Source organism: Erythrolamprus reginae, chromosome 2, assembly GCF_031021105.1.
Source record: "Erythrolamprus reginae isolate rEryReg1 chromosome 2, rEryReg1.hap1, whole genome shotgun sequence".
In the NCBI taxonomy this organism is placed as follows: Eukaryota; Metazoa; Chordata; class Lepidosauria; order Squamata; family Dipsadidae; genus Erythrolamprus; species Erythrolamprus reginae.
Genome location: NC_091951.1, coordinates 193,610,848 through 193,623,586, shown reverse-complemented (window position 1 = coordinate 193,623,586; position 12,739 = coordinate 193,610,848). Strand labels below are relative to the sequence as shown.

Below are 12,739 nucleotides of genomic sequence, written 5' to 3'. Positions count from 1 at the left end.
TGGGGCTTAATAGAGTCCTAGGACTTGTTTTCATTCAATTCTACAGTAGAAGCAGCAATTTATATTAAGGCATTGGATAGGTATGTATTTGCCTAATGCAGTGACCCAAACTATGACTTATAGACTATCAATGGTTCACTGCAGCCTCTGTTTTGTGCCAGAGCCTGATTCTCATATCAGCTCTTTCTGGTATTTCCTGCCAGCCAGCTGGTTAACAAAAATGGATTGATAGCTGAAAGTAAAAAAATCCAAAACCCCTGTTCTGTTGAAAAACATCTGTGACCAGCAGGTTTGGGCTATGAGTCGTTGTTAGAAGTTACGTAAGATAACTCAAGTAGTACAGTAATTTGGGACTAATTATTAATTTTAAAATTAATAATTTAAATTGGGGTACCAATTTTAATTTTTAAAAGTCTTTAAAATTGAAGAATATGCAAATAATAATAATAATAATAATAATAATAATAATAATAATAATAATTTATTGGATTTGTACACCGCCCCTCTCCGTAGACTCGGGGCGGCTAACAACAATAATAAAAACAACATGTACAGTCCAATAATAAAAAAACAACTAAAACCCCTATTATAAAACCAAACATACACACAAACATACCATGCATAACTTGTAATGGCCTAGGGGGAAGGGCTATCTCAACTCCCCCATGCCTGGCGGTATAAAAGAGTCTTGAGTAGTTTACGAAAGACAGGGAGGGTGAGGGCAGTTCTAATCTCCGGGAGGAATTGGTTCCAGAGGGCCGGGGCTGCCACAGAGAAGGCTCTTCCCCCGGGGCCCGCCAAACGACATTGTTTAGTCGACGGGACCCAGAGAAGGCCAACTTTTTGGTGCTCCCCCTCCCCAAAAGGCAACTTAAGACTTCCTTGGTTGTTTTTTTTTTCTTTGAAAATGTTTCACTTCTGAACGAAGCTTCTTCAGTTCTAGTCATTATAGGATGTGACAATAGGAACTCCTAGGTAAAAAGATAAGTGGTATATTTGAATGACAGATCCCTGCCATTTTTGAATTCTTATTTAATTTATAAAAAAAGTTTGGGAAACATTGGGCATAGCATGTACAAATTGCAGAACTGAGCAAACCATTGGCACAGAACGTTGGTTACCACGGCCTATAAACATTATGTTTGTTTAAAGTAGTATTAAAGTTTGATACTAGGACCTGGGGCATCCCCCAAGATCCTCTCACATATCTACAAAGTCAAAATTATTTGTCAGCTTTCATTAAAAAAAAAAATATCATATTAAAAATCCCATCCAACAATCTTGACCAGCAATAGTGGCAATTTTAATTTTTCATGTGCTAAAATGAGAATATATAACCCATGCAAACTAAAGCTTTTTTGGGGGGGGGTTTCTGCCATAAATTTTAAAAGTGGTAAGGGGTCTTGAGAAAGAAAAGTTTAAGAAACACCAATTTCAAAGAGGCTGTGCGTGTGCATTCTACTGTACCTTGAAACATGGATAAAATTGGTTCTTTCTTTTGCTTTGATGAACGCCATCACATCTTTTTCCGAACGCCATCACTCTACTAAACAAATAATTCCCTCAACACTGTCAGACTTTCTACTAAATCTGAACTTCTATTCTACTAGTTTTTCTCATCATTCCTTTTACCCATTTCCTCCCATGTTGACTGTATGACTGTAACTTGTTGCTTATATCCTAAGATTTTTATTAATATTGCTTCTTCATTGCTTATTTGACCCCTATGACAATCATTAAGTGTTGTACCACGTGATTCTTGACAAATGTATATTTTATTTTATGTACACTGAGAGCATATGCACCAAGACAAATTCCTTGTGTGTCCAATCACACTTGGCCAGTAAAAATTCTATTCTATTCTATTCTATGAAATGGCTTTAGGCCAATTTAGGCTGTTGGATGTTAGCTCCCATAGTTATGGCCAGTAAGTTGTGCTACAGCTGTAGACATTTTTGCTGCGCCATAGCCGGTTTGTGCTATGCCTCGGCCCAGTCATCACAATAGAACTAAGCTGATCTCATTTCCTTCGCCCTTGATTCTTAAAGAGTTTGAGACCTTCATTCTGGACACAGAGAGATGAAATCATCTCTTCCTACATACATGGGTATAAAAATCGGTGGCTTTTTTTTTTTTTTTTTGGCTCCTGGGAGCTGTAATTCCACCAGCTGCCTTTTTCTCAGCCTATTTCCCTCCCCTCCCAATTGCAGGTTTCCTCCCAAGGTCCACTTAAAGTAAACTTGTTAAGAACCAAAACAAATAGAATACCAACAAAAGTCATTAAATGGCAATTTAAGCGTTGTGGTATGCTTGCGTCAGATCCCAGAAAAATTCCAACCGGGTGGCCTCAAACTTCCTCCCTCCGCCTTCCCAATAAGAACTGATGTGTGGAGAACGGAGCTGTGTATTCAGAATGTGATTTTTGTAGATACAGAATGCCATGCGTTTGGGGGATGTATGCAGCCTAATTTAGATTGATTTAGATTAATGGGAGGGCAGATAAGGGCTTCTTAAGCCTGCTTCCTGTTTGTATCTAAGCAAAGTAAATGCATCTCTGGATAAGCAGTAGTGGGTGATTGCCCTCTGCTGGGCTAAAATTAGTTAAATTTAAGCGGCATTTACACTACACTAATTAATTACATTACATTAAACGGTAATCAGGGGTGGGTTCTGTCAGAGTTATTTTGAATTTGCGTTGGAAATGTGACACATACCAGGCACAAGGTAGTTTTCTCAATAAATATCCCACGAAAATAGACTAACAATCCTGGGCCTTGAAAGCCTAGAACTACGATGCCTAAAACACAATTTGAGTATTGCCCACAAGATCAAATGCTGCAACGTCCTACCAGTCAATGACTACTTCAGCTTCAACCGCAATAACACAAGAGCACGCAACAGATTCAAACTTAATAGGAACCGCGCCAAACTTGACTGTAAAAAAATATGATTTCAACAATCGAGTTATCGAAGCGTGGAACTCATTACCCGACTCAATTGTGTCAACCCCTAACCCCCAACACTTCTCCCTTAGACTCTCCACGATTGACCTCTCCAGGTTCCTAAGAGGCCAGTAAGGGGCGTACATAAGTGCACTGGAGTGCCTTTCGTCCCCTGTCCAATTGTCTTTCCTTTCTTTCACCTATCTTATATATTCTCTTCCTTTCATATATCCTCTCTTCTAAGTTCACTTTCACCCTCTTTTATATTATCACATGTCTATTTTTCTTCCTATGCATTTGTGTATTGGACAAATGAATGAATAAACAAACAAACAAACAAATAAATAAATAAAGACACGACAGCAAGAGTTCTTTCTTCAGAAGGCTCTTTTGTTCTTCAGCAGCATCAAAAAGTAACTATTTACTCTACACAATATTACAGAATAAACCACCCACCAACCAACCACTAAAAGCCCACACTATACTAAATCACTAAACCAAACCACCAAACCAGACCATCAAACCAGACCACACCCACAGAAAAGGTATATTACGTTATATACATATACTGACCAATCAGATCATAGAACAGATTGCATAATTCTCCTGAAGCACCATGACTCAGCATTTACTTCTACTGTACTTGTAATGTTACTTTGGATTTATATCCTGACAGGTTCCTCCTGGTTGCCCCAAACTGGTTGCGACCTGCTGGTAACGTCACAATGACATCACCGAACTGGATCGGTTGGTGCTGGTCTGTTGGCACCACCATCTTCTTTTGCTGTCATGGTTTATTTCCTGTGAATTGTGTCTTTGTTGGTTTCAAATGAGCTAGGGATCAGAAGCCAAGAACAAACACTGCTTCTGATTCTGGCCTATTTGGGAAATGTCTGAATCACCAAAACAGAGGTTTAGAGCAGGGGTCCCCAAGCTTGGCAACTTTAAGACTGGTTCAGAAGATAGTTTTTGCGTAAAAGTCTAAATGTATGAGCTGCTCGATGTGGAATTTCTAGACCTCATTTAGGCAGTAAATGTTGAACTCTCCTAAAACCCTCTGACCTGGTTCCTCTCTTTTCCTTTGCAGATGTCTTACACACTCGTGGTCCTCTGGACGGAAGCCTGTATGCACGGGTCAAGAAGAAAAATGAGCTGAGTCACTTCTCCTCCAGCAATGGCAGTCCAGGAAGCCTAGAGTCTCCACCGCCGCAGGGTGGGCGCCTCCTGTCCATCAGCAGTGACTCGGGACACTCCTCTATGCTAACGGAGAAGGCGGAAGACAGTACGCCTCCATCCAGGCCTCAGCCCACACCGGCTGAGAAGGAAGAGTTAGATCGGCTCTTGGGAGGATTTGGCGTCCAGCCTCCGCAGCCAAGTGAGGGGTCTTGTTCTCATTCAGTTTCCCCTCCCGCCACTAAAGAGAGGGAAACAGCCATCTTAGAGGATGAACTTTCTGACATAGGTCAGCCAGGAAGCTCTTTCTCCTACCAACCTCAGCGGTCTGGCCTGGCCCGCCATTGTTCTTGTCGTCTGGATTACTGCTCCCACAGCCCCGAGAGACCTCGGGATATGTCCTATTATAGGCCGGAAAGTGTTTTGGAGCGGCGGCAGCCCATCCATAACGGGGGGCACTGTCACCTGCACTCGGAGGGCTATGAGGAGAAACGACGTGTGTTTCGTTCCCTGTCGGAGGGCCTACAGCCCCATACCTACCCCTACGGCCGCGAGATGCTGCCTCCTCACAGTCCTAACCGGCGGGAGCCCAATGAGCTGCTTATCTTGGAGGACCAGCCTGCCTTTTTATGCCCATGCCAAGATTGCCAAGAAGCGGCACGGGAAGAATCGAGGCTGCCCTTGGCTTCCTTCTACAACTTACACCTGGATCAGGAAGCAGACTTCTGGGAGGTAGATAGGCCACCCATCCTTCATCATCCTCTCCACCGGGGTGGTCAGCCGGTGCCTGTTCTAATGCCGGCCAGCTATGGGCCCCGTTCCATGCCCCACCATCAGGCTTTTAACTTTGAGCCCAATGTGATGGCCAGTCATTTAGGCCACGGGTACCCAGCCCACCAGAGGCCCAAAGTAACAGAAGATAACGCGGAGGCATTTGCTTATCCTCGCTATGGGTCAGCCTACCACCCAGTTCCACCTGGATATACCTGTGGCAGAGCCCCAGTCAAGCCCTGCATCTCCTCCTACACGTCGGGGTACTTGGGGTCTCCTCACTCGGGCTCCATTTCACCAACCAGCCCACTGTATCCACCCGCCCGGAAGCATGGATATGAACTCCCAGAGGGCAACGATGGATACTTACTGCCGCCATCCACAGAACAATCGTGTGGTGAGTGACAGAAGTAAAAGTTACTCCTTCTCCAAGCCAGGAGAAAGAGGCAAGAAAAGAGGGGATCATTTTTCAGACATGATCAGTAATAATAATAATAATCTGAAGTAATAATAATACTTCAAAAGAGAAGGATTTAGGGGTAGTGATTTCTGACAGTCTCAAAATGGGTGAACAGTGCAGTCAGGCGGTTGGGAAAGCAAGTAGGATGCTTGGCTGCATAGCTAGAGGTATAACAAGCAGGAAGAGGGAGATTATGATCCCGCTATATAGAGCGCTGGTGAGACCACATTTGGAATACTGTGTTCAGTTTTGGAGACCTCACCTACAAAAAGATACTGACAAAATTGAACGGGTCCAAAGACGGGCTACAAGAATGGTGGAAGGTCTTAAGCATAAAACGTATCAGGAAAGACTTAATGAACTCAATCTGTATAGTCTGGAGGACAGAAGGGAAAGGGGGGACATGATCGAAACATTTAAATATATTAAAGGGTTAAATAAGGTCCAGGAGGGAAGTGTTTTTAATAGGAAAGTGAACACAAGAACAAGGGGACACAATCTGAAGTTAGTTGGGGGAAAGTTTAAGTTTAATCAGATTTGTATGCCGCCCCTCTCCGCAGACTCGGGGCAGCTCACAGCAATAACTGTGAGATCAAAAGCAACATGAGAAAATATTATTTTACTGAAAGAGTAGTAGATCCTTGGAACAAACTTCCAGCAGACGTGGTAGATAAATCCACAGTAACTGAATTTAAACATGCCTGGGATAAACATATATCAATCTTAAGACAAAATACAGAAAATAGTATAAGGGCAGACTAGATGGACCATGAGGTCTTTTTCTGCCATCAGACTTCTATGTTTCTATAATAGTTTTAAAAAAATAGTAATAGTAATATTTAGGACTAGAATAAGAGCATTGGGAGGGGAAAAACCCCCAGCAGGACCAGTTCCTCATACAGATAGTCCTGAACTTAACAACTGTAATGGGGCCTGCCCATCGTGGTTGTAAGTCATGACATTTGTAAAACAGGTCTGTCATATGGCCAGCCAATTTCATGATGATTTGGGGGTGATTGTTAAGCTAACACAACAATCATAAAGTGGCCACCATCGACATTAAGTAACTGCCACGATTGTTAAGCAAGCCTTTAAAAAATTTTTTTTAAAAAAATTAATCAGTGGAACAACTTGCCTCCAGATGTCGGGAGTGCTCCAACACTGGAAGTTTTAAAGAAGAGATCGGATGACCATTTGTCTGAAATAGGTGTAGGGTTTCCTGCCTGATCAGCAGATTGGTCTAGATTAGAACAGTGTTTCCCAACCTTGGCAACTTGAAGATATTTGGACTTCAACTCCCAGAATTCCCCAGCCAGCAAATGCTGTGTCGTTGGGGGCGGGGCAACTACTAGAGCTTCGAATCTGGGTTGTAAGTAGTTCTAAAGTTGCTAAGCGACTCAGGGTCGCTTAGCAACCAGCTGCTAAGCATCCAGTTGTAAATCAGGTTCACTTATGTTACAAGTGACCAGGATGACTGTTGGATTCTTAGTGTTCTCTGACCTTGGTTGTTTTCTTGTAAACATTTCATTAGTCCAGACGTGGGTTTCAGCAGATTCTGACCAGTTCTGGAGAACCGGTAGCGGAAATTTTGAGTAGTTTGGAGAACCGGTAAATACCACCTCTGACTGGCCCTGCCGCCATCTATTCTCTGCCTCCCAAATCCCAGCTGATTGGGAGGGAATGGAGATTTTGCATTAACCTTCCCCTGGAATGAGGAGGGAATGGGGATTTTGAAGTATCCTTCTCCTGCCATGCCCATCAAGCCACGCCCACAGAACCAGTAGTAAAAATAATTTGAATCCCATACTGTCATTACATATCAACAGTATGAGGGAGAGTGAGGTCTGCTTGCCCTGCCAATCTTGGTGAGGTTTCAGCTTCTTCCTTGGTGGTTCCTTGGTTACAATATTGTTTCTTTCTTAGGTTTCAGGGAATTTTGACCTGGACAGACCACCAGTGATTTTCCCTGCTCCTGACCCTAAGCCAGTGTTGGCGAACCTTTTTTTCCTCAGGTGCCGAAAGAGCGTGGGCACGCTTCTCTGCCCCGCTGAAGGCCCTCTGGAGGCCGGAAATGGCATGTTTCCCAACTTCTGGTGGGCCCAGTAGGCTTCTGTTTTACCCCAGGCTCCAAAGGCTTCCCTGGAGCAAGGGGAACAGTAAAAATGACCTCCCCCATCCCCCCCCCCAGAGGCTCTCTGGAAGCCAAGAATGCCCTTCCAGAACCTCTGTGTCAGCCTAAAATCAGCTGGCCGGCACACATGCACGTTGGAGCTGATCTAGGGCAATGACTCGCATGCCAGCAGATTTGGCTCCGCATGCCACCCATGGCACCTGTGCCATAGGTTCGCCATTACTGCCCTAAGCAATGCAATAAAACCAGATAAATCTGTGCAGGTTTGTTTTATTTATATGAACCCCATTGGCAGCAAAGCCGAGCTTTTCTCAGCAGAGATTTGAAGCAAAAATCTTTTTTAAAGAAATACCCCAAATGTTTGGACTTTGAGTTTTGCTCTATGGTGCTAATGCAACTACTATATTGCCATAAGCTTGGATTGATTCACAACATCTGTTAAAGTGAGCCAGTGTAATGTATTTAGAAGATTTTGGGCATTCACTTCAGAAAACTTCAATTCCTAGGATCTTCGGGTGGGGGGCTAGGAATAGTCTGCTACGTGGGTATTTTTATTTATTTATTTATTTATTTATTTATTTATATTTATTTATTTATTTATTTATTAATTATTTACTTACTTACTTACTTACTTACTTACTTACTTACTTACTTACTTACTTATTTATTTATTAGATTTGTATGCCGCCCCTCTCCGTAGACTTATTTTTGACCTTAATGTCATTTATAGCCTACTTTCTTCAAAACTAGGAGTTTAGGACAACATATACAATGCACCTCTTCCTTTCTCTTTTTTCTTCTTAACAACCATTGAGACAAATTCTGTTGAACAGGACCAGACATTCCAAAGCCACCCAATTAGTTTCATAGCCAAGTGAGAATTTGCTGTTGGGTTTTCCCTAATCCATCATCCCAACCCATTGCTATATCCTTTCCTTTTTTAAATGCAGGGTTTCCCAAATGAGCTCTCTGGCTTTGATTTTAGTTAGGTTTTCTCTTGGGAAGAACAAGAAGAGAGGAATGATAGATTCCCTGATGGCGTTCCTAGCAGCAACTACCTTGGGAATAATTCGGCAACGTTGAGAAGGTCCAGACATTCTCCGGTCTGGTGTTAAAGGCACGCTGGGTGCAAAGCCGCAGAATTGGGACTGAGCTCATATGAAATTGTTTATGTCTTTACTGATTGTCTTGTGCACATCTTCCATTCCTTTTCCTTAGAGCTTCAAGACTGCAGGGAGGGCATCCCCTGGCAAGACTTGCCCACTTCACTACAACCTCATCGGCAGGAGGTCCGAGCTGCTTCCACAGATGGGTCTAACTCTCCCATGCCTGTGCACACCAGCAGTCCTGTATTCAACAACAACAACAACAACAGGTATCTTTACGTCTGAATGCATGGAGCCTTCCTAGCCATTTGTTAGGGTACAGTGATAAAAGTTAGTGAGGACTAGCATGGCATTGAGTCTATGCTTGAATCTGTGCTTGTAACGCCCCTGTATATACGTCTATATTTGCAGAACTTGCCAACAAATCAAAGATCTCAATGCAACGATTTTGTTAGAAGTCTTTTTATTGTACTTTCTTTGGTGCTTGACGCTGGTTGCTTTAAAGGCAAATTTGTGAGAAACATTGAAAACTTCCTTTAAGTGACAAGCCAGGAATTTGTGTTTTAAAAAGCTGGGAAATGTGGCCAGTATGTCTAAATAAGCAAATCCATGGACTAGTAGCATCTGTTTACCTATGTTGCGAGGCTATCTTTTATTTTTGTTCTTTTTCCCCCCCACATGTGGCCTTTCTGTTTTGGGATCTGCACTGTTGGAATTGAATGGAAGCATTTCATTACAATCCCGGAAATTTCTTTTTCTTCTATTAGACATAGCTACCAAGCTTTGTAGAAGTAGAATTGGGTTAGTAATCTGTGGAGGCAGAAAAAAACAAAACAATAGAAATAGCACCTAGACTTATATACCGCTTCACAGTGTTTACAGCCCTCTCTAAGTGGTTTACAGAGAGTAAGTATATTGCCCCAACAATATGGGTCCTCATTTTACCAACCTTGGAAGGATGGAAGGCTGAGTCAACCTTGAGCCAATGGTGAGATTCGAGCTGTCAAACTGCTGGCAGCTGGTGATCAGCAGAAGTAGCCTGCAGTACTTATAATCCAGGCCAAGTCAGGCTTTTCCAATGAACATATTTTATTAAAGGACAGAAACTTTTGTGAGCTACGACTCCCTTCATCCGATGCGACATTTAACAATCCGTGTATGTCAGGTGCCCCCCAACTCCTCCCGATTGTCTGCTAAACTTTACTGACTTGTTGTGCTTGTTCTCCTTGCAGCCCCGGATCCCGCAAGCTCTCCCACAAGACCACCAGCCCCCTAGAGAACATGCTGCAGTCAAACCTTGAGGACCCCTCCTCTCCTGGATACAAAAGAGCCCCTGAGAGAATGACAACCTCATCAGGCAACCCATCCCAAATCTTATCCCCAGGGCCAGCTTTCGTGCACTTCCCTGCCTTCCGGCCACAAGCTAATGGAGGCCCCCAAAGGCCAGGCCTCCAGGTGCCACAGCTGTGTCCTCGCAATTACTTTGCTTCTAGTTCACCCCATGTGCCTCCTTCAGCCCCCGTCAAGTACTCTCCCTTCCTGGAAAGGCAGGCGCATCAAAATGGCTCCGATACCTGCGGCCTTGGTGCTACAGTACCGATGCCCCATGAAGTGCCCCCTCAAGACACTGTGGGGCATCAGCCAGGCCCTCTCATGGAGAGACAGCCCCAGAGGCTCACGCCCAAGGCTCCCTGCCCCAGCCAGCTCTCTCCTGGTTGCCGGACAGTCTCTGGTGCTCCAGCCTCACCTACAACTCCGGCCAGCTACAACGGGAGATTGCAAAACGAGCGAGATGAACCGGAGACAAAGGGCTTTTCCCACAGCCCCAACCCCAGCTCCTCTCTCGGGCCCTGCTCCCTCAGCATCCAGCCTCCGGCGCTTGGCTGCAGCGCTGCTGACATGCAGGGCTCACCGACTCCAGCCTTCCCTATAGCAACAGCCTACTACACAAGCATGGAGGGCAGCTCTAGTGGCCGAGAGCAACAACCTCGGGAGCTCCAGCAGCCTCCCCTGCCTGAAAAGCATCACCTACTGGCCACCAGGACCTGGGAGAGGAACTCACCGCCCGGGCGTAGTCCAGGCTCTGCTCACCATGTCACCTTTGCCCCCGGGGTACCTGATGGCAGTGCCCCTGGCTCAGGTAATGTTCTCCAAGTGAATGCTTGAAATGTAAAGGGTGGGGGAAGAATTAGCTATTGTTCCCTTATAACTTTGAGCCTGCTTTCTTAGTGCTTTTCTGCTGGCTCAGACCCTTAATTTCTGTCTGCCGTTACCCAAGACATTGAGATGGTTCAGCTGTTTCAACTCTTGCTTCGGATGGCAATGTTTGATATAAATGTTCCTATGACTGATCCCTGTCTGTCTATCATCTCTCCCTCTCCCTCTCTGTCTCCTCCCACTCCCTCCCACCATCCCTCCCTCCCTCTCTCCCCCATTTGTTTTGGTCAGCTGCATGACAATAGCTACTCCCCTTGGCTATCTTGGAAAACAAACTACTGCCCGAAGCACTTACCACATGGGTGATTAGCAGAAATCATAGGTTGCAGTCTAAATTGGGAAGTCAAAGAAATTGTTCTCGAAGATACCCGTGTTTCCCTGAAAATAAGACCCTGTCCTATATATTTTGAACCCTGAAATAAGTGCTTGGCCTTATTGCCATGCACTCAAAAGCCTAACTAAGTCCTCGGAGAGGGGCGTCATACAAATCTAAATTATTATTATTATTATTATTATTATTATTATTATTATTATTATTATTATTTATCAGGGGGTGTCTTATTTTGGGGGAAACAGGGTAGCAGTGTGTCCCTTCCATACCCACCAACTACTACAAAGTATATGGAGGGATGTGTCAGTAAGTAGCAAGATTCAAGCTGACTCAAAGGAGAGTTGTTATTGTACAGTCCTTTAAAATTGTAATTTAATTATGTAAGTGAAACATTTCTAGCCCACTGTACCATCAGCTATCTAGCCATCTCTAGCCTTCAGCAGCAAAATAGATCTATACTAGTCCCCCTTCCTTTTCATTATCAGCAAAAATGTTACATACATACATACAGTACATACATACATATATACATGTATGTATATATGTATGTATGTATGTATGTATGTATGTATGTATGTATGGTGGATGTTTTAAGTCTGTTAAACCTTTATGCTTGCCTGCATTTGGGAGAAGAAACATTTCTTTTGCTTCCTCCAGATCTCCAGCAAGAAAACCCAGTTAGCGTCAAATTTGTCCAAGACACGTCAAAGTTCTGGTACAAGCCCCATTTGTCTCGGGACCAAGGTATGCAACTCCCAAACAATTCTGGCTGTTTTGCCTGTGATTTAACACAGTCAGTATTTGACATTTTCTTTTCTAGGACAAGAATAGTTCTTGACTCGGAGCAGCCAATCCCACATGCTCCTACACAGGCCGCCTCCATCTCCCTGTACAGAATGTTCCTGTTTTTTTTTTAAAAAAAGCACCACAATCCACATTGGTGACACCCCCACCCCACCCCCAACTCCATGTGTTGTGCTAGTTCCAGATTTATGGGCAAGATGTAGTTTGCCTCCTGCAGTTGCAGTGAAAGCATAATTATTTTTATTGTATCCCTTCACCTTAAGTTCCCCTTCCCTACTGGTCTCTCCTATACTGGATGGATCAGGAAGTTTGCTAGGTCGGTAATTGGCTCAAGGGCTCCTTCAGTGGTCACTTTTATAAGGGCTGCTGTTCATTGTCCATGCAACCAGTCATCAACCAAAGTCCCATCACTGAGCATGCAAGCACACTCTTCAACGTTCTGGATGAGCCAATAGAATAGGAATGGCACAGGTAGTCCTCAACTTACAGCAGACCACTTAGTGATGTTTGAAGTTACTCTTAAAGACCATTGCAGCATCACGCATGGTCATGTGATTTATGTTCAGATGTTTGACAGCTGACTCCCATTTTATGACAGCTGCAGTGTCCAGGAGTCAATTGCCCTTCAGTGACCTTCTGACCAGCCAAATCAAGTGTGGGGGATCCAGATTCACTTAAAAACCATGTTATTTCATTTAACAACTGTAGTGATTCACTTAAACAAGCGTGGCAAGAATAACATCGTAACGATGGGGCAAAACACACTCAACACATTTCTCACTCCACAACATAAACTTGGGGCTC

General features: G+C 43.9%; 1 protein-coding gene across 8 annotated transcripts in view; it reads left to right on the top strand.

Annotated features, from left to right (window-relative positions):
* TNS2 (tensin 2) overlaps window positions 1-12,739 on the top strand; it is a 193,235-nt gene that overhangs the window by 161,680 nt on the left and 18,816 nt on the right. For all 8 annotated transcript variants that reach the window (XM_070740986.1, XM_070740984.1, XM_070740988.1 and 5 more), the window contains 4 exons: window positions 4,030-5,283; window positions 8,696-8,852; window positions 9,816-10,723; window positions 11,789-11,875. In XM_070740986.1, coding sequence (XP_070597087.1) covers window positions 4,030-5,283; window positions 8,696-8,852; window positions 9,816-10,723; window positions 11,789-11,875 — 2,406 coding nt within the window. The remainder of the gene's footprint in view (window positions 1-4,029; window positions 5,284-8,695; window positions 8,853-9,815; window positions 10,724-11,788; window positions 11,876-12,739) is intronic.